The following is a 23,313-nucleotide window of genomic DNA, read 5'->3' on the forward strand; positions in this document are numbered from 1 at the left end:
GCTGTAGCCAAGCAGGAATATGACTCTAATTTTTGGGGAGATCTAGTAGAGGCAAGCACCAGGAAGGATGCCAAGGGGTTCTGGGATCTTCTAAGAGCCAGGGAAAAGCCGATTGACCAACAGCTCACTTGTAACATCCCAGGGGGCGTATGGTTCGATCATTTTCTGAAATTATATTCTGCACCACCTTCAGATCCTCACCAGTCAGGGGACCCACTCACGGTTTCACTGCCTAAATCTATTTTTGCGCCCTTGTGCCAGGCCGAGCTATTTACTTGCTCGGATGTTGAAAAAGCAATCCAATCCATCGTCCCAAATAAAGCGGCAGGTCCGGATGGGATCCCAGGAGATCTAATCAGGAACTACCCGTCTTCTTGGAGCAGATTAATTTCCTCTCTTTTGAATGAGGTATTACTGGGCGGTGCTTTTCCAGACTCCTGGAGAGGCGCTGAAGTTGTACCCATTTTTAAAAAAGGTTCTAGGGACGATCCAGCGAACTATCGGCCAATTAGTTTACTGGATTCTTCCCAAAAGGTGGCAGGAAAAGTGGTTTTGGGCAGAATTAGTCAGTGGGCTAATAAAAATATCCTGTCAGATCTCCAAGCGGGCTTCAGAGCAGGAACAGGCACAATCGAGCAGACGTTCCGCCTTCTGATGATCTATTGGAAAGTGGTGGTGCTGGGAGGGGGCAGTCTGTATATGGTCTTCATTGACCTGCGGACTGCGTTCGACCTAGTACCACGAGCACTTTTATGGAACGCCCTCGATGGGTTAGGCCTTCCCCCCTACCTGCTCTCGCTCCTTGTAAAATTTCACGACAGGAATTTTGCCCAAATTAGATGGGGTACACAGGGTGAGAAAACATCTCGTATACCTGTGGACAGGGGCGTTAGGCAAGGGTGTGTGCTTGCCCCCACTCTGTTCTCTCTCTATATCAACGGAGTGGTGGAGCATTTGCTTCGGCAACCATCAGACGCTCCCACCCTTGCTGGCAGGAAAATTCCGACGCTCCTGTTCGCGGATGACACCCTCCTCATCTCGAAATCCCCAATGGGCATCCAATCGCTGCTCTCCAGCTTTAAGGCCTTTTGTGACGAGAGGGGTTTGGCCATAAATATAGGGAAAACCACATTTTTGGTTCTCAATCCGCCCAAAAAATCTGTCTTTCCTCCGCTCCTAGATTCTGTTCCACTTGATCGCGTCAAAGAATTTGACTACCTGGGAATACGCATCAGTGACAAAATGAGCTGGAAGGCACATCACCACAAAGTGTTCTTGACGCATAAAAGGGTGGCAGGTGCCTTGCTCAAGGAGCAGCGTGCCTCACCATTAAAACCTATTGGGCCGCCCTTGGACATCTATAGGGCAAGGGTTGTGAGCGCCGCACTTTACGGTGCCGAACTGTGGGGCACTCACAAAGTCGATACTCTGGCTCGCCTTGAGAATAACTTTCATAAAGACCTTCTGGGGTTGCCCCACAGCACACCAACCATCCCATTGTTGCTAGATGCAGGTTCCCGGGCTATCTGCGATCAAGCGAAACTACGCCCACTCCTGTTATGGTCCAGCATCTGGAATGTGCATGAGCTTCGAAGTTATGCAGAAGCTCTGAATGACATTATGTCACTGCCCGGCTCGCAAAAAATCATCTGGCTCAGAGAAGTCAAGAAGTTGTTGCATAAACTAGGGTTAGGAGAGGCTTGGGCTAACAAATCTGCTCCCCCGAAACACCAGCTCAAAAAGATCTATTGGGCCTGGGTAGATAGTGAGAGGGTTTGCAGTACAACTCACTGCAAATCTGTATCACTGTTCTTGTTGATTAAAGAGTAACCATCCAGGGAACCTTATTTGGACACTATCCAGAACCCATGGGACAGATCATTGTACATCAAGTTTAGGGTGGGGGTGCTCCCATTATGCGAGTTTACGTCCACTTGGAAACCGCCGGCCCAAACTGTACCTCACTGTCCTTTCTGTGACCTAAGGATAGAGTCTGTGTCTCACATGCTGTTTGAGTGCAATGTTTATGCTGCCCCGAGACGTAGGTGGTTGAAGCCCCTCTGCAGGTGTCTGGGTACTCGCTCCCATTTAGAAGCACTGCGTATTTTACGTACAGATGCCAGACCTTTCTTTTCTACCTGCATGGCAAAATTTTTGGGTTGGGCTTGGCGCCTTAGGACTGCAAGGAAACTCTTAATCCAGTGACTGAACCTTCACATGTAACATGCTGCTATGAAATGTCCTTATGCTGTTGACTGCTATTTTAATGTTTTTTTATAATGTATGAAATGCTTTTATGATATGAATTTTATCGAATAAAGCTTATTACTACTACTACCATACCAGGTCCAGAAGAGGGTGCTAAGCAGTCAAGTGCCTTTTCCAATCCCCTTCCCCCTGTATCCTTCAGAGTGGCTTACATTAGCCTCCTCAGACAATGAGGTGGGTGAGCTAGAGAGGCTTTGAAGTCAGGACCCCGAGCAAGGAAACCATGAGTCTCTTCGGAGCAACAGCGATTAGTTAACAAGGAGTCGTTGAGAATAAGGAGAATTCTTTCAATTCCACCATTGCAAACCACTCAAAGCTGAAGCATTATGTTGCAACTCTGCCCTTGAATGTAGCGGTGTAATAAGGAAACAAGAATAGCCTTGTGGACGATTTATCTCTATGAAGGATCTTGTGAAACATACCTCAAAAGTAATAACAAATAACCATATTATTCAACCACTTTTATGAAATTTAGGGTCTAATTTAGATCTTGGCAGAAGGGTTATTCCATCTCACCAGTGATAGATATGGACATGATCATGCTGGTTTCAGTCATCCATGAATGGCTGTACCCTTGTGTATTAGGGATACCTGCGCCTCTAGTCGGCCGCTGAAGGATGCTTGGGGGTGGGGCTCTGGGGGAGTATCGGCTTTATGTCTAATGTTCACAAACAGCTAAATCTGCTTCTTGCACCTTCCACCTCACCTAGTGTCGTACCTCGGCCTGCATCAGGTAAGGTAGCTTTGGCTCCTAGAGAGTCCTCAGGGCAAAGGTTGCACTTGCACTCCCACACCACACACACACTAGTAGTTTCAATAGTTAAAAAATAAGAAAGTATTACCTGAGTTCAAGAAAGGGGTCACCCAAGAGGTCAATAATACTAGAAGGATTGTGCAGCGTGAAATAATTAATTCTAGGTAGTGTGGAAGAATTCAGTGTTTGTCCATATCGGGGGGGGGGGTGTCTTCTTGATTGGCTTAAATGTGTTGGTGATCTTCTTAATTATATACGTTGTGTTTCTGTGCAGTGTGCATGAGACTCAGTAAATATGAGGTCACTACTTTTTTCCATGTGTTTGCCGAAAGCACACATTAATTATAGAATGTGCAAAATAATTAGGGGAACTCACTATTGCGCAAAATGGCAGAATGTAGTTTTTAGTTAAAAAAAACCTTTAGAAAGGTAGTAGAAGAAATAGCAGAGTCAGAGAATGAGGCCAGTCGATACATTATTAAGAGCAACCATTAAAAAAATACACCATATTATGTTCATTATAATCTGCAAGTAAGTATACCACTAATCCTTTATGGGGTAGACATCGTTTACATCGAATGCTCTACAACGCATTCCATTACACCGCAGTTGTAACAACGACTGTGTTGTTCCAACACAAACCATTACATCGCAAGTCGTTTCAATGACTTGCTGTAGGGGGCGCGCTGCTGTTGGATTTACAATACAACACCTTCCCTGCTGTTTCACAAACTGGAGTAGGAATAGTAAATTATACTATTCCTAAATCCAGCGCGCCCCCTACAGAAATCGTTGTAATGACTTGCGATGTAATGGTTTGTATTGTAACAACGCAGTCGTTGTAACAACACATTATTATGGAATGTGTTGCAGCGCTTTAGTTGTTGAGAGATATATTCCCTTTATGGGTTCCGAAGTAGCGTGCTACTCACCGAAAAAGCACTTCAACACCACATCAGGGGTAGCAAGCGCTATATAAATGCAAACCTTTTTCCCTCTTCTATCCCTCCACTATCCTTCTCAATCCAAATCACTGACTAACATATCCAACAATCAAACTACTTTCCTATTTTCACTATACTAATTCACCACTAATCGTTTATGGGTTTCGGAGTAGCGTGGTACTCGCCGAAAAATCACTCGAACGCCTCATCCGGAGTAGTACGTGCTATATAAATGCAATAACAATACAATGCAATATCCCGTCCATCAAAATATAAATCCATTAGGAAATAATGGGACTCATATTTCAGCAAAGGGGATATCCGCCACTGTTATGACAGAGTAACTGATCCGCGAAGATCTAAATCAGGCCCTTATACTCTTAAAACCCAACAAATAATACCAGTGGGGCCAAGTATGAGGCCCCCCACCTACAGAGGCTCTCTGTATAAGATTGCCAGAATTTGGTGGCAGGGAAAGAGGGGCCAGAATCACTCATTACAGCCTGCATCTTTATACCGAATTTCATCAATCATGACTCTTCTTCACAGAATGGAGAACATTGCAGACATTCAGGGTTCTTTTAAGTGATTTTTCGGTGATAAACTGATGACATTTTCTGCGTGCTCAGAACAGGTGATAGGTGCCCACAGGATAGGAAGATGAGCTCGGGACTCAAGAGATTAGAGTTGGCTCCAGTCCGACCTCTCATGTTGCCGTCGCGATTGGACAGGAGCTGGGCTGTGCTGCGTCCCACAGCACGTGCCCCTGCAGCTGTGCAGACAGGGCTGGCCTCTCCAAGCTCACAAATATCAGGTCCAGAATTTGGCAACCTGATCATTCTAGCCCAGGAGACACCTGTAAATGCAGATGGTGTTGATTTAGATCTCTCCAGGTTAAACCGCACCACTTGTAATGAGGACTAAAGTCCAATTTTTGGCCAAAGCTATTCAAAGTGTTCAGTTATAAAAATTGAATAGATGCAGTGTGAAAAAAGCCTTGTAAATGTATGCAACCTACCTTAAAGAATGGACCAGCATTGGGCCATTCTGAATACCTACATTGCCACTTTTCAGTATATCACTTACCTCTTTGGACATTGGTTGAGATTTTGTTGACATTACATTGCATTTTTACACCTCTCAATATATCAAGAAGTCTCTTGGTGCTGTACATCCTTTGGTGATAAAGCAGGTGGACCACCAGACAGGTTGAATTTCAGGACTTAGTTACCCAGACTGAGAAATTCCTAGCCTCATGAGTTTCAAGTCTAGTTCACGGCAAGACACCGAGCCACTGGTCACCGCTTCTGAAGATATGTGCAAAGAAATAAGGGGTAAAATAGTTAAAAAGATTGGACGGAGTTGGTTTGTACCTACATCTGTAAGCCAAATAAGGATTTTCAAGGTATGCCTAGATCTTGGCAGGAAGGCAGTGCACAGCATGTCTAGCACGGAGTCCTGCCCCTGTGTAGGAAGACCTGCAGCCAAGCAGACTTTGACATTTTTGGCCTGCTGTTGTTTGCTAATAAGTTGGACAAGTGGACCTGCGGTAAGCAGCAGCAGTTGAGGCAGGAGTTAATCATAGACCTCAAGACTAGAGTTTGGTCAGGCAGGAGAAGCAGCAGAAGAATAGGTTTTAGTTTTCCTATTTAGATAAAGCCGCTGCTGACTGCTGTGGTCACCCGAGGTGCCAATGGTATCTGAGCATTGAGAATAAAGCATGGTTTGTACTTTTGCTGCAATGGAAAGATGCACCTTTTTATTAGGTTCCACCAGTCAAAGAACATAAGAATATTGAATAGCAGGTAACAACCAGCAAAGCATAAGCCCTGCATTGGGCTACACATCATGGCATATACCGATCTAAGGTAAGGAAGTCACTTCCCAGGCATATGTCAGCTGATATATTTAACTGTAGTTGAGTGAGTTGGGCACATGTGATTGGCTCAGAGGAAAGTGGCAAGTGGCAGTAAGAGGTGGTCAACCAGAGAGGCTACAGGTGAGTATAGCTATCAAATGTATTCTCTAGCTCTGAGTCTGTCCAAAGCCCACAATGTGCAGTGTTTTGTGTCAATTTCCCAAGTGGGTTGATTAACCTGGGACCAGAGTATGGTGTCAAGTGGGAGTGGTCAGGCCATGTTGGCTTCGACTGCCAATTGTGGCTGACTTTGATAGGATGATACCAGTATTGTTTGTAGTGTTGCATAAATAGTACAGCTTAACATCAAGGGCCATTATGCCTCCCTGTTCAAGTGGAAGCATGAGTGTGTCCCAAAACAATCTAGGCTGTTTGCCAGTCAATGCCACTTTTGTGATTCAGGTCTACAATCTGTTGAAAGCGTCTCTTGTGAAGTGGGTGGGAATGTTGACAAATAGGTTAATGAAGCAGGGTAGCTTGGCAGTGGCCTTACCCTCTTTTTCCTCCACTCTGCAAATGTGCCTCCTGGCACACTGCAATTTGAGGGTTGAAGTCCCCATGGCTCTTGAGCGTCTTGGGGGCCAACAACCCCTCCTGTTACCTCCAGTAAGTCCCACACAACAGGATTGCTGAGACGTCAGAGGCCATTCCCCCTTCTCCCACTACTCTGCAAACGTGCCCTCGGGTGCTCTAGTAGTTAGGGGACATGGTCCCCTTGGTTCCAGAGGAACCTTGGGGGCCAAGAAGCCATCCTGGTACCTCCTGTAAGTCCTACACAGCTGAATTCCTGAGAGCTGGTAGGAGGCCCAGCCCTGTTTCTCCAACTCTTTGCAAACGTGATTGCTAAATTTTAAAAAAACATAGTTCACAAAAACAAACACAAAGATTACAGGGACCTTATAGTTAGGAATTAGCATTTAGAAAACATTACAAATTCACTGAAAAAAACAAAGGTTAAAAGCACATTATAGTTAGCAAATAGAATTTTTAAAAACTCAGAAATTCTCAAAAAAAACAAAGGTTACAGGGACGTTATAGTTTGGGTCAGAATTTACTCATACAAAACTAGAGAAATTCCTGTTATAGTTACCTGAGTTAAGTATTTATTTATTTATTTATTTATTTATTTGCTGATTTATATAGTGCTTGAATCGACTCCCAGTGGAGTATCTCTGCGCTTTTGGAGCCGGTCGAACAGAGGGTGTGGATAGAGTAAGAACTAGATCTCATTTCTGAACAGTACGATTTTCAGTTGTCTCCTGATTTTGAGATGTTCTGTACACTGTCTCAGAGACAGAGGAAGTTTGTTTCATAATGTGGGTCCTGTTATTGATAGTGCTTTGCTCCCATGTCTAGCCTTTTTAGCACGGGGCACCACTAGAAGAAGATTGTTGCTGGACCTGAGAGATCGAGTTGGAATATAAGGAACAAATTTGTTTTCAAGGTAGGCGGGCCCTTGTCCATTTAGACATTTATGTATCAAACAACATATTTTAAATGTAGTTCTCTGCCGGATTGAAAGCAAGTGCAGTTGCTCAAGGAGGGGCTTAGATGCAGTTCTCGGGGGGACATTGAGGACTAGGCGGGCCGCCGTGTACTGAATAACCTGGAGCTTGGCCAGCACACCTTTGTTGGCAGAGAGCAGCAGGCCGTTGCAATAGTCAATCCGACTTAAGACAAGTGCCTGTATGTGACATGGGCATGGACATGACAAGGGCATGTGTGTGTGTCACATGGCACACTAAGCAAAATCAGGGGTGCAACAGGGTGTCAAAGTGACACCCTGTCACCCTTGCAAAATCGTTAATTTTACTGAATAGGTATAAACTGATTCGGTAATTGACATTGATTCCTTTGGGCCTGTATTTGGTAATTACCGAATTTTAAAGATTTGGTAAAAATTATCGATTTTTTACCTACATCTGATTTACCGAATCTAGAATACTGAATCGGTAAAATTCGGTATTCTAGAGTCGGTAAATCAGATTTACCTACATCTGGGCCTAGATGTCCTAATTAAAGATGAGTGATTGATCAAACTGGAACAAAGGGGGACATAGGGACCCATCTGGCCCAAACCTGTGCAGAGCTGTAAAACCTCAAATGAAGAGGACATTATATTGGACCTAGGTCAAATTTCTGTTACAAAAGTGAAATCTCATTAAATTCCCTTATTTCGTGTAATCTAAATTTTGTGAAATTTCCATAATTCATGGGTGAAAAAGTTTGTATCATGTTCTCAAATAGTGGATGGTACATGCAGTCAATGTATTATAACCCGTGAAACCACAGGAGCTGGGTGTAGACGCATCGCACTAGTCTCTTGCCTGTACGGTGCACGACTTCTGAGTTTAAGGTATGCCCTCATAGTCTTTTTTCACAAATGTACTGTCCAAACAATGTTCATGCGACACATATAATTTGAAATAATTTCGCAATAATATTGAGTATTTGGCAAAAATAATATTTCACTATTTCACCCACATCTAAAATCAATACCATTGGCCAGGTTACAAGTTGGAGATTGTACTTTAATGTTTTTATTTGGTTAACGTGCTTAATTTCAGATAACTAACTATTTTTTAAAAGGACTGCAAAGAACATGCTGTAATTGGTAGCACCGCCCATATATTCTACAGAACTAACATGTGTCTTTGTTCATTCTATTTACGGGTACATTTAAGACCTGCTGTGCAGACAGGCTGGACCCACTGTCAGTAATAATTAACCCGGCTACAAGCAAAATATATCCTGAGCAAACCCAGGGCCTTAGACATTTCTACCAGGCCTTCTGAGTTCTCTCCATTTCTCCATGCCTATAGATCTCTGTGTTCCTGTACCTCTGTGTCTGCTGTCATTGAAGTGAATGTAACTTGTTGACTTCCCCCCAGACCTTGGGATATTGCCAGCCCAGCACTGCTCAATGCAAATAAAAGATGCTGATACCGCAGCTGAGGCTGATGGTGGTTTTGGAGAGCAGAAAGTGGAGTGAGTTGGGGGGAAGTGATGTAGCAGTGTCCCCTCTGACCTTTGCCTCTAGTTGAATGTGGTGGTGTTAGTTGTGGAAGTTGCAGCAGTGACCTCTTACCAGTGTACGTGGTCTTCACATCTCTGATCCACATGCTCCAGTCTTTCTCTTTTAAGTGCTGACACTCTTTCCTTGATTTGCCTTCTGTGTGTATTGAATTATTTCTCTGAAAACCTAAATAAAGAGATCAGTGGAGCGGATCTAATCCTCAGAGCCTGGTATCTCTGGGTTCAGCCTCTGATTTCTCTCTAGGTGCAGAAGGAGGTGCTTGGTTACATCAGCAGCTTCAGCATCTTGGCTATAGAGACATGTTCCCGAAGGCTGCCCCCCCTCACACCACACTGTGTGGAGTGTCAGGCTGGGATCTCTGGCGGTGTGGCAAAGTGGTTTCTGCTTTTTCATGAGTTACATTATTTACCCTATTGATCAACAGGCAACGACACAGCTGCCTGAGTTAAGGTGCCCGATATGTATATGCCAAATGTATATATGATCTAGTGTTGCTCAAGCGTGAGCTGAAGTGGTCGAAGTGTGAGGTGCTCTCAAGGCGACCCCTCTGTTATGTGGGAATGAAGTGGTGCCCATTGGCATGATGAAGCACCCTCCACAGGCTGGTGCTTGACTTACGACTGTTGTTTTTGGCTGTAGTATCTTACAGTTGTATATTTAGCTGCACCCCTCATTTTGAGAACAGCCAAAAGAAGTAAATTACGCATGCAAATCACCTATAAATGTAAGTTGCCTTTGTGAATAGCGCCACAGTGGTACAATTAAAAGAAAACACCTCTGTCAATCCCCTGGGATGAGGTTCCCTGAGTTTGTTGGTGGTCTTAGCCATTGATATGCTGCTTATGAAATGAAAAGGTGGCGATGGCTGAGATCTATTTTTCAATATGGTGAATATCAGACATATTTCTCAGCCCCATCTTTTTGTAAAAAGGATGATGATCCTGTACACAGCTCACTGAGGTGTAATATATATGTAAAGCATGGGGTAGTAATTAAAGCTGGTTCAGATGAGATATTGGAACATCATTGGCATAGTAAAGGTAGGGGGTGGGGGCGGAAGTCCGCCTTGGGTGGCATGAGTGTTGGGGGTGGTGGACCACCCCCAGTCTTACCCTGCTCACCCGCGGACGTCATGGGTGGCAAACGCTGGGACTGTCGCCACCCACCCCTGCTGTCTCAGTGGTTGTTGCAGGGTGTCCATCGCCCGACCGCCACAGGCGTCAAACGGTCTCGCTACGCCACTCTGGAACATTTGATAGCTGGGAGCTCCATTGAAAACAGTGGAGTGTCATGGGAATAGAGATCTAGGTATTGCATATCAGTTCCACATATTCAGTGTCTTTATCTCCGTTTCTCCCCATTTAATTTACAAAATTCTATCTCCAATGGGTGGAAAGTTTTGATATCACTGTAGCCCTCAGCCTCACCTGCTGCTTGGTTACAGCTCGAGTAGAGAGCTTATGATAACCTTGTAGACCTAAACAGTGGGTTATAATTGGCCGAGACGAGCATGCAATGCCAATAATGCTGATGATGGTGATGATGGAGCTCTAGGCACGAATAAGTGAATTCGTGGGGACCACATGGACTCATCTTCCCGGTAATCATGAGCTCCGGGCAGATTTCCAGGTCACCCACCGTGGAAGCCAGAGCTGAGTGCAAGCTCCGTGGTTTATCTTCTGTTTGGTCAGCCCTGCTGGCAAGGTGTGGGGAGCACATCAAAGGGCCCCCCTCTGCCGGCTTTCAGCAGCCTCTGATGGGTGCACATTGGCCAAACAGCTGAAAGTGGGCTCCTCCACATGTAAGCCAGGGCGCGTGTCACAATCCCCCCCATGCACGCTCTGTGCAGTGAGCCTAGTGCGCAGGACTCATGCAAGCCAAGGCGCCCGCTGAATATCATAACTGCAATAATAATGGGACAGAATATTGAGGACAAAAGATCAAAAATGACAATTTTGACTGGTAAGTAAGCCGCTTTTCCATAACTAACTCCACATTTATATTTACGGTATACCTAGATGTGGAGTTAGGAATAGTGAATACATTTTCCCTGTATGCACTTCCCTTTCAGTACTTTACCCCTCTGTCTTCTGTCCTTGATATTCTTGTTCCACGCTGTGATTGGTGGGTACAATCATAAGGCAAGGGTCAATGAACCTATGAGAATGCCTGCCCTCTGCCCGAGGCGCGCCGCTGTGCTGCTCGGGTAGGGTCACGCATGGCCCAGCCGCAGCTATGGAAGGGGGGCAGCCATTCATGGCCAGTGTGAGTCATGAGCCAGCGTCAATAAAAAGGGTGAGAACCAGAACAGAGCAAACAGATATCAATGTGAAAACATGGAGAAAGAGAGAAATGCACAGCCAGTTAAAAGGACCGACAGGCAGGCTGATTGGATGGATGGGTGGGTGGATGAATTGATGGATGTTTGGATTGAAAGATGGCTAGGAGCGTTGGTGGTGTGGGTGGGTGAATGGATGGGTTGGATCGATGGATGGCTCAGTGGATGGATGAATGGATGGGTGGATGGATATAGGTGAAAGGATGGATGGGTGGGTGGATGGATGGATGGATGGGGCCATGGATGGGAAGGTGCGTTGGTGGGTAGGGGGGAACACCGGTCACTTACCTGTTGAACCGCCATCGGGCGGAGCCGTGAGGTGAACGGCAGTAAGAGCCCACACGCCGGGAGACGCCAGGAGCACACCAGGACCAGGCGAACCACAACCCCCAGCAGGCAGTGGGGCGGCAGCGCGCTCATGATGCGCATAGAGCGCCCGGGGGCGCCTGTAAAAGGCTGACCCCCCGGGAGCACAGGGGGGAACACCGGTCACTTACCTGTTGAACCGCCATCGGGCGGAGCCGTGAGGTGAACGGCAGTAAGAGCCCACACGCCGGGAGACGCCAGGAGCACACCAGGACCAGGCGAACCACAACCCCCAGCAGGCAGTGGGGCGGCAGCGCGCTCGTGACGCGCATAGAGCGCCCGGAGGCGCCTGTAAAAGGCTGACCCCCCGGGAGCACAGGGGGGAACACCGGTCACTTACCTGTTGAACCGCCATCGGGCGGAGCCGTGAGGTGAACGGCAGTAAGAGCCCACACGCCGGGAGACGCCAGGAGCACACCAGGACCAGGCGAACCACAACCCCCAGCAGGCAGTGGGGCAACAGCGTGCTCGTGACGCGCATAGAGCTCCCGGAGGCGCCTGTAAAAGGCTGACACCCCCTCTCGCCACGCGAGACGCGCGCGGGAGCGGCCGGGCGAAGCCCGGGCAAAGGGCGGGCCCTCTGTGGCCCTCTGAGGCACGAGGAGGACGGGACGGGGCCACCTCCCTAACGTTTCCATCACAAGGTAGTCTCTTTGACTTATCGGTCCACTTTACTGTGTTGTCATCCCCAATTTAGGGACCGTTGATACTGTAAATACTGTTGTTTACTGCGGTTGGGACTATCTGCCCGCTGTCTCTAACAATCTTGCTCCCTGTATTGTGTAGTTATCCATTCTCTTGAACAAGGGTAAGCAATTGTCAGCATGTCTCCAAGGGGCACTCGCAGCAAAACAGCTGCCACTGGGGCCGGCCCAGTGACTGGTCCAATTGACCATTTCATAACTAAGGCCAATGATGCCATCAATCAGGGCATTTGCCTTTTAGAACGCAGGGTATCACAAGATCTGGCTCACGCCAAACGCTCTTCCCTTGGCCTTATTGCCGCTGCCACTACACCTGCACAGGCTATGCCAAACAACATCAGACCCCTACTTAATGTATGTGCTGACATTCACACCATTCCAAGTGAGGTCAACCTCTCAGCTTCTATTCCCCTATTAGATTCAGACACTGATATCAGTACGGATTTAGAAAAAACCCCAGATCTACCCATCAACCCCTCTCCTAAAGCAATATCTGCTGACAACACCAGGCAATTGAGAGGCAGACGCGAGGGTGCCGTTCAAAAACAAAAATTATATGCACCGAAGCCCCGGACTACAAAGGTCAGGAAATATGGCCGGTTACAAAGAAAGACTGGGAAAAACACCAATCCTGTCCCTAATCACAATGCGAGTAGGGTCACGGTAATCTCTCAAGGGGATGAAAGCGAAATGGTTCAGCAGGGCAGAACAATGGATACCAATGATAATACTGACAATGCACACAACCCTATGTTGGAAAGGTTGGGGGAATTATTAAGTATCTATTTATCCCCCATTGAAAGTAGGCTTACTCGGATAGAGAAACAATTAGCCGAACTGAGTATCCCTATTAAGAATTTTCTGAAGGAAGGTCCCGCAAAGAGCATAAATAATAACAATACCACTAAAACAGCAGGCACCAAATCTAATACTCCTCAGGCACCTCCAACAAACATAAACACTGTACACAAAGCTTCACCTGCCATATTGGTTAATTCTAATGGTCCAACCACTAGTCAGAAAAAAACATCAACACTGCATACCAATAACGCAGCCTCAGACAAAAGGAAGGACCCTGGCACTAACACCAATATTAACACCAAACCTCCAAATGGGACTACCATAGGTCAGTCTGCAATTTCCACAAGTAGCCCTATCACGGTCCAACCAATATTAAAAACAGCTAGGCAAGTCCCTGCCCGCATTAACCTTCCACCGGAATGCGGCGCATATGTACTAGTGTTAGTAAACGTTACCAAGTTAAGGAAGGATCAGGACGAAAATCCCACATCTCTCAAAAATAAAACCTTGCACTGGCTGATTGCCAACTGCAATTACCCCATTGATGGTGCAAGGGAGATTATTAACATCCAGCGAGTGGGCTGGATAGGCCCACTCAGGAAAAAATTTGAGGGTGACTGTGTCACCATAAGCTTTAGAAATCCACACTGGGCAGAGAAAACCCTTGCCAGTGCCCCTTTACCATCGCCCTGGGAATTTAACACCACACTCCTTCCCTTAGGATACTTTTACAGACATCTGATACCCCCTGAACAAGCCACGGTTAATCACCCCACAAATCCTTTTCAAGATCTGAACTTTGGAGCAAGGATCAAATCAACCCTTTTTATTCAGAATCAGAATCCCAACGCCATCCACATTAACAGCCGTAACTGGCATCCTCAACCCCCAATGCCAATTCCAACTCCCAACCCTCCGCATTACTTTCAAGCTTCAACCATGCATCAGAACAATTACAGAGATAGGCCTTACCCAGTCTCTAATCCATTCCAGTTTACACCGATGACTGAATCTAGGTCAATGTATAACATTCCCACTCACAATCGGTTCGATTATTTATCTACTCTAGATGAACAGGATTGACTGAGTATATCGGTCAATAACGAAATGTGTAGCGATGTGAAAGCTTGTAATTCAGAGGGTCTCACAACTCCAGCTGTATTGTACCAGGACCAGATTGGTTCTACAGAAACTATATCGTCTGACAGTATTCTGCCCACTTCCAATGAACTACTTCACCACGATAATGGGAATACTGGGAACAGACTTGTCAAACATGGAACCAAACATGGTTTATCAATACTAAGCTGGAACGTTGCAGGATTAGAATCCAAGCTCTCGGACCCTGCATGGATTGAACTAATTAATGATGCGGACATACTTATGTTTCAAGAAACTTGGGCTGTTGATAATTTGTACATTGAAGGCTACCACTGCTTTAGCCTGACGTCAGCAAAACCTAGTTTCGGTCGAGCAGTGGGTGGTCTTTTTATGGGGATTAGAATCCTGGCTGGTGGTATAATCAGAGATCTGAAGCTAGATAACCTTGCTAATCCCAATATTCAAATTCTTGAATATAAACTAAAATCAAAGACCACGATTTATTTAATTAATTTTTACAACAATGATTTTTATGGTGTACCGAACAAAAACTTTGTTGCATTATCTAAGGTTCTAAATATGATTGATTGTTCTTTATCAGTAGATACAAAGACTGGCATTCTGATAGGTGGTGATTTTAACGTGAAACTTATAGAGAACTATGGATCTACTAACTCTGTTTATTTTGATGACCGCAGGGGATTGGAACTGATTAGAATACTATCCGACTGTGATCTTGCTGATGCAATGAGTGTAGGGTATGATATGAATTTCCCTTATGCCCCTACGTTCAATGGCAGGGATAGCGGTTCCATTATCGATTACATATTTACATCACCACCGTTAACAGACTGTATAACTAAAATTTATGTGGTGCAAACGTCCTTCAGCGATCACAATCCATTGTTAGTTACTTTTAATTTTGTACCCAGTCCAATTTTTATGAATCTAAATGGGGCAAGGGACATTACACCCTCAATTGATAGCCTCCGCTTAAAATGGAGGGGAATTGATTGTGGGGCCATTATAGATACTGTTCAGGAGACATATCCCGATTTGTTGAAATCTTGTTCGTCCCCAAGTACAAATAACGAAAAATTGATTGTAGACTTTGAAGCTTTATGCTCAAATATTAAAACCCTCCTGTCAGTCCCACTTCCTAATGAATGCAAAGAGCCAAGGTGGTTTGATTCATCGTGCTCCCTGGCCAACAGAGAATTAAGAAAGGCACTCTCTGCTAAACCTAGGTGCAAAGATGCAGTTCGAGCCGCCAGGAAAAACTACAAAGATAAAACATCGGAAAGGAAGGCAAACTTGCTCTCCGAACATTGGGAAAAGCTGGTTATTTGCGCCAACCTGGGTGGCAGCGGCCCATTTTGGTCGGCTGTCAGGAGAACGAGGGAAATGGGCAAAGAGCTTACACAAATCAGCTGCAATATAACAAGTGCAGCCTGGGAGACCCATTTTTCTAAAATTTATGCTGCCCCCTCTGATGAGCAATCTCTCCCTAATACAGGTCAATCAGAGGGTTTACAGATTTTGGATCAAGAAGTTAGGAAAGCCATAAAAGAGAGCTTAGGCAACAAGGCACCCGGACCAGACGGTCTTCCTATCGATATTATCAAACACAATGTCGAGCTATGGTCACCAATACTCCTTAACATCCTTAACATCTTTAACAGTCTCCCAAACGTAGCCATGCCTGTCACCTGGGCTACTAGTATCATCGTTCCTATTTACAAAAAGGGAGACAGATCAGACCCAGCAAATTATCGTCCCATTTCCCTTCTGGATAACACTTTAAAAATACTAGGACATATAATTTATAATAGGGTATTGGAATGGGCGGCTGATACTGACTTTTTAGATCCCTGTCAGATGGGGTTCAGGAGTGGGGTAGGAACAGTGGAGCAATGTTTAAATCTGAAATTGATAATCGATAAATATTGCATTGCCCGCTCATCCCCTGCCTACCTTGCTTTTATGGATCTCTCATCCGCATTTGATCTTGTGAACAGATCTAAGCTTTGGTCAATCCTCCTGTCCAATGGCCTTGACGCCACTCTCGTTAGATTTTTAGCCTATCTCCATACTGACCTGAAAGCACAGGTACGTATCGGGATGGGCGGAGAGGTCTCGGGAGCTATTGAGATAGGGAGGGGGGTGAGACAGGGGTGCGTTTTAGCACCCCTGTTGTTTATCATTTATATCAATGGCCTGTCTAATTGTTTAAAAAAAGCCACCCCTGATGTCCCAACAATTTTAGGCAATCCCCTACCTGTGCTTTTATATGCAGACGATGCTGTCCTTATGGCACGCACACCTAATGCTCTACGTCTGCTTGTACATAGTTTTGTAAATTTTATGGAGTGACTGGACCTGAAAGTAAATTTTAAAAAGTCTTTTATTATGTCCTGTGGGCCGGGCAAAAGGAAACTCAGTACAATTCGAATTGGAACGGATAAACTTGAATCTGTTCATCAGTTTCCTTATTTGGGGTTGGTTTTCGCTGCGAACAGCTCGTGGAGTGGGCAGTTGGCCCACGCCACGAGCAAGTTCTCGAAAGCCAACAATTCTGTTCTGAGTCTCCCCCGTCCAAAGAAAATTGGTGCCACAAAGGCTATTGTAAAGATTTTTAAATTACAGTGCTCACCTGTCGCTACGTATGGAGCTGAAGTTTGGGGATCGGATAGTAGCATCTGTATCCAAAGAGAGGAAAATCGTTTCTGTAGAAAAGTGCTGGGTGCACCGATTTCCTCTTCTGATTTTATTTGTCATAATGAACTTAACCTCCCCTATATAAGTGATTTTATCAAAGCAAGACCAGCTCTCTTCTGGATTAGAATCTGGAGGAATGATGCTGCTGTTACACAAAATATCATCAAGGACTGCCTAAATTGTGAATATGGTATGCAGATTCCTTGGTTTAAAGAAGTTCTTAAATCACTTAATGAAATTGGTAGAGGCATTTTGTTCACTGACCCAATGGCTATTGAACCAAAGGATAAATTCGAGGTACAAAAAGCACTTTATGCACTTTATCGCAATGGGCGCATAGAAAGAGAATCTCAGAAATCAAGGGTCAAGAAATACATAGGAAATGGTCTCTGTATGCAAATTCTGCCGCCCTACCTTTCCCTCCCTATGTCAAACTGGGAGCGATCTCTATTGTTTCGTTTAAGGGCTGGAACTGTGAATTTTTTGCTGTCTTTTCCTATGGGATACCGACATAGTACAGACCTTACTCCATGCCCTTGTGATGGTATAAGCACTCAAGATGACCTGCACTTTCTATTTTTCTGTAAATTTTATGAGAGATTTATTAAATGGCTTTTAACCCCATATTTTAGAAAACATAGACCTCTCACACTCCAAGAATCTTATATGATGCTGCTTACCCTGGATACCGATGAACTGACCTTTCGCACTAGCACTTTTTTAAGATTAGCCATACGTGCACGCAAGACAATGGAAAGTCCCTGAAATCAGAAACTAGTCACAATGACACTACTGTAAAAATTTTATAAGAAAATGAAATTTACTGTTCAATCACTGTATGAATTCTTTTGTTATCATGGAATGCTATTTATATAATTGCTTGTATTACATGTATATGTGTGTTTTTGCTGTAGTCGGTACTTTTATGAATTTTATGAAATTCGAATAAAGGTCATTTGAACTTGAACTTGAACTGGGTAGGTGGGGTGGGCGGGGGAATGAATGGGTTGGATTGATGGATGCGTCAGTGGATAGATGGGTGGATGGATGGATGGATGGATGGATAGATCCATATGGGTGGATGGATGGATGGAAAGGCTCGTTGGTGGGGCAGGTGGGTGAATGGATGCGTTGGTGGGTAGGTGGGGTGAATGGATGGGTTGGATTGATGGGTCAGAGGATAGATGGGTGGATGGATGCGTGGATGGAGAGACGGATGAGTGGATGGATGGGCGGGTGGGGGGATGGAGGCATGGGTGGATGGTATTAAAAATGAAATAAACAGGCAGAGGGTTACATAAACACATGTAGATACAGAAGCCAAGAGAAGAAAATGAACGAACAGTTTAAAGCAGAGCACGTGTTGTTTGCAGTTTTTTGCCCCCCAGTGCTAGACTGCACGTTTACACTGCTTCAAAGGGAGGGCGAGTATTTCGTCACGGACCGGTACCTCTGACCCTGCTTCCAAATGATTGAGGTTGTGAAACCTGCTGTTATGAAACCATCTTGGCACGAGTTCAAGGTGTGTTTGTTTTTCTGCCCAGGGCCCCTGTCCGCCCCTCTGCTGTCTAACCTTGCGCCCGCACAGTGCTGCATTCAGACCCACCCTGAGGCACCATGCGGGCCTCCCTCGGCGGCTTGGGGCCCCTGGCCCTCCTCATCCTCTGCCATGTGGGGCCCTCGGAGCTCTCCACAGGTAAGCCTGGGGGGCCGCATCAGGGTAGGCAGATGAAGCACCTTTGGAGACTAGGGGGCAGATTTACAAGCCCCTTGCGCCACTGTTGCATCACTTTTAACATGGGAAAAGTGACGCAAACGTGGCGCAAGGGGCTTGTAAATCTGCCCGAGGTGATTGCCAGCTGAGGTGCATTGTACTGACTTCTTAGGTCTGGCTGTATCAGAGCTTCAGCATGCAGATCCATTGTCACTGAGAAACAAGCACCCACGCAGCGTTCGCGGACGTGAACAGAACGCAGTTTGTGTTGCTCCTCATTGGTCCATTGTTTCCCGGCTCTCTAATTGGTGGAATTAAACGCTGCAGAGCGTGCACCCACCCTCGAAGTAGCCCATGCACACAGCTGCGTGCTGCGCGAGGGCATGTTCCGCCCAGCCATGCGTCGTGCTTGGGATGAGGCGCAGTAATCCAGGCCAGACGCGCATGACGCATATCTGTTTATGAACAAAGGAGTTCCAGTGTTCATTTCAGACACGTCACATATCGTCATCTTTTTAAGTGCTGCTTCATAGAAACGTTGTGAAAGCTGAGGAGAAGGCACCACCCTGACAAACTATACCTTGCCCCCGAGAATGGTTTATTTGCACGTCATCGGTTTACTTCCCATTGGAGTTACACCCTACTCCTGCTCTGGCATTCATGGGATGGAGCCCTGGTCCACACATACATTTGGAGAGCATTGGGCTTGAGAAATTATCATTTTCAATTATATTAAATACATTAAAATATTGAGCAATATGTATATTGTCAATCTATAGCAGTTGTTTGTAGATTTTGAAATGATAACTTTTAATAAATGACATGTATTTTTTGCAGGGTAATTGTTATGTAATTATTTTCAGTTCTGTCCAAAATAGTTTGGCGAAATTGTTGTATATATGCAGCCAAAATATTCTCACTGATTAAATAAGAACTATTGCTGATAATGTTTTAGCAAAAAATACAACACAATTGAGAAAGGTAATGAAGAGCACTATCATTTGTAAGTGAGGGTTGTCTCAGAGATACAAGTGAAGCTCATTAGAAGATACTCCACCTCTGTGTTTTGATACTAAGGGCCCAATTACAAAGTAGGGCAGATCCCCACCGACAGGCTGTCGGGGTAGATATGCCCGACATCAGACTCAGAAGTCCAACCTCTGTATTTCAATGCAATAGGTCGGACCGGCGTGGCCTGTGGAAAAAGAACTACACCCCAACAGAATCTGAGAGGCACTCGGGCCTTCGGTCGGACAGATAATCTCCAAATATCAACGGTGCCTGCTTCCGCACCGCCGTCTGGATTATAATGTCCTTTTCCCAAAGCCATTCCATGTCGGCCTTTCCAACATAGAAAACCTGTCAAAAGTGATTTTGGGGACCACTAGCAGGGCCCCCACTCTCTGGGGCCCTCAGATATGAGGTCTGTGCCCCTCCATACATTCCTGGACCGCGTGGCTGGCACTGCATAGTCCCTGCCACACTGATGTTTGAAAACATCCATTATTCGTTTGCAACTTGTGCTGCGGCTCGAGCTGCTATTGCAAAATGGATGTTTCCTGACCTCCCATAGTGCAGTCGTATCCAAATTCAGCGGGTGGAACGCCGACTTATGGTTGGGCAGTTCCATTCCGCAGCCGTCGTAATTAGACCCCATTTGATGAATAACTCCAACTATAAACCTAGATAAAAGATTATACTCCTAGAATTTTCAGATCACGATGAAACTGTAAACCTATTTTGAAGAGTGACCCTATAAGATCTGACAGATGATTTGACAAAGTCAGTGTCTTCTCTTCTCAGGGGATCTCTGTAAGAAGACTAGCTTTGCAACATTATGCTTCTCCACCTTACAGATGTAATGAATATAGTCATAAAGACCTGGGTTCTGGGCACCCATTGTTGGAGTAGGCATTTTATTATACTTAAGCCATGGAAATGTATATGAGGTGTGTTAGAAATGGGATTTCTGGTTGGCTAGGGTAAGCGCCTAAGCCAGGCAGAAACCACCACTCTAGTCAGGGCAAGGGTATTACACGCTGAAGATAACCCCTGCTCACCCCATTGGTAGCTTGGCACAAGCAGTCAGGTTTGTCCCAGAGGCAATGTGTAAAGCGTTTGTGCAACACACACACACACACACACACACAGTATAACCACAATAGGGTGACCCTGTGTCCCTCAGAACCTGGGTATGTATACGAAAAAAGCTACAATGGGTCTGTCGGGGAGAAGACAATTGCTTTGCGTGTGAGCACCCATTGTCACTTTACCACATGTCACTTTATTAGTGTATCTCATATTGACAGCCCTTTGAATACTTGTAAATATATATATAAGCTTCAAACTATATAAAACAATAATTTTGTGCAAGCATATACTAGTCAGTGTTTTGCTTCTTTGTGTTCCAACATCGTTGAATATGCGTGCCATAATTTAATCAATCCAAATGCTACTATTTTCAAAATTATTTATTACGTATTGAGCAACCATCTTTGAGATACTTCAACTTTTGCAAAGCAATTGTCTTCTCGCAGACAACACACACACACAGCAGCGACACACGAGGCACACCACAAAAGAAACTTCACACAAGATTAAATAAAAATCTTTGTATTATCCATAAAACAAATCAGATCATATTCACATATATGCACTGTGCCAACTGGCACCAGGTATAACTTTACAGGGGATTATATACATTCGTTACAGGGCCAATCAGGCCACTGTTATAACCATTACAGAAGTAGTGAAATAACCAGTTACTGCTAGTAACATTTCATGTAGCCTAAACACCTGACACATGAGCATCATGACATCACCAATGGCAACATAGTGTACTAAACCTAATAATCACATAGGCCCATCCAAGGCATGTACCTCATCTGCAGTGCGCAGTAATCACTTATTAGGTGCACACACAGTCCCTCCTGTGATGCAATAGTTACCTCCACACAGTGTGGAGTATTGAGGCCTCTGACGGAGGTCTCGTCCTGACCTCACACTAAGGGAGCTCCTGCTTAGCTCTTCTTCCCAATCCGGGGCCCCTACAGGGCTTGCCCGGGAATGCCGAAAAAGGAAGTCTGCCCCCCAAAACCTGATGAGGGTGCAACTGCGACAATGCGACACAGCAAACAAAAATGACAGGGACGGTCTTCACCACTTTTTTGGGGGCTGAGTAAGATAGAGTGCAACCATTAGCTGCAATTGGCGACCTGCAGGCACTGGTGTTGCTCCGATCTCGCCCTGAGGGGCCGAGTCAACTCGGGTGCCACATCTGAGCTTTGGCTGCTGCTGCGGTGGCCCTGGGGACACTGAGGGAAGGTTCTCATCTGCCATACGCGGGGCTCTCCTCATCACAACAGGAGGCCCACCTGGAACGAGGCACAAGGTTGCCTGACTTCCGCTCCAGCTTCCATGCTCTGCTTTACGGCTGCCGGATACACCCACAACCAGGCCACTGCTGCCTCTCCTTGGCTTCCGGCCTCCCCACCCCGGTGGTCAGATGGTGTTTCAACAACGAGGGCCTGCTCCCGATAGGCATCTCCTTAGTGTCCACTAATGCGGGGTGGGCTTCCTCCAGCCTCCTGATGCCCCTGGGCAATCCCGGCCAGGGATTCCTGAGGGCTGATGGCGTTTCCTCGCAGCCCGGGGCCACGTAGCAGAGCACCGGCTGCCTGTAAGTGGAAATGCGATAGGGGATATGGCCAAGAGAGGGAGAGCGCTTTACGCGACTTGGCTAACCCCTCCGTTTCTAATACCGTAAAAGAGCAGGAGGCGCTGGCCACAGTGCAGGGCACACAACGCTACTCACTAGGCATTACGGCTTCTGAGGGCTGCTGGGCAGGATCCCCCAACCCCTGCAGGAAACAGTTCCAGTGATCACCATGCTCCGGGCCACAAACTCCAGAGGGGGTTACAGACCTAATACTTCTACCACTGGTGTCGTTTCTTCTGCCCTGGCACAGGGCTTGGGTCCCAGTTCAAAGCTGTTCTGGGGAGTACTCCAACATTTGGTTACAGTGCACAAAAGTCCCCATTGACAGAGTAGGTCCTGGCCCCAGACACACCACAGGGGGGTGGAGCCAGCATAGTACACGGCAGGCACAGACCTATTCAGGGTCAGGGACTACTCCTCCCACTACTTCAAATGCAGATTTGCCTATTCAGCCTAGCGCTGACTCACCCAGCTCCTCTGGAGCCACAACACCTCCCTAGCCCCTGACACTTCAGAGCCAGACAGGCAATACACATCAGGCAGGCACAAAGTCAGATAGCACACAGAAATACACACTTCTAAAAGTGGTATTTCCAAAATAGTGACATAAATCTGCGCAAACCATTGTGCAGCATTTATTACCCCTATTCCAAACATAACAAATTTGACCACGCTGCTCCTCTCATATCAGGAAATACCTATGAGAGGGCAGCCTCACAGTAGTGAGAAAACAAAATGGCTGTTTGTCACTATCAGGAAATGTCACACAGTTAAGGCACATGTCCTACCTTTTACCTACATTTCACCTTGCCCGTAGGGCCAGCTAGGGCCTCCCTTAGAGGTGACTGATATGTAGTAAAAGGGGATTCACAGATGTGGCATCCACTTTATGTGCCACGTCAAAGTGGCAGTTAACTGCACGTGCAGATCCT

At 45.9% G+C, this 23,313-nt stretch overlaps 1 protein-coding gene across 1 annotated transcript in view; it reads left to right on the top strand.

Moving 5' to 3' along the window:
* LOC147709687 (uncharacterized) overlaps nucleotides 1–23,313 on the top strand; it is a 280,392-nt gene that overhangs the window by 112,975 nt on the left and 144,104 nt on the right. Inside the window, exon 12 of the mRNA XM_086926072.1 lies at nucleotides 18,559–18,645. Within this exon, the coding sequence (XP_086782198.1) occupies nucleotides 18,559–18,645 (87 nt within the window). The remainder of the gene's footprint in view (nucleotides 1–18,558; nucleotides 18,646–23,313) is intronic.

Source organism: Lissotriton vulgaris, chromosome 6 (genome assembly GCF_964263255.1).
Source record: "Lissotriton vulgaris chromosome 6, aLisVul1.2, whole genome shotgun sequence".
Lineage (NCBI taxonomy): Eukaryota > Metazoa > Chordata > Amphibia > Caudata > Salamandridae > Lissotriton > Lissotriton vulgaris.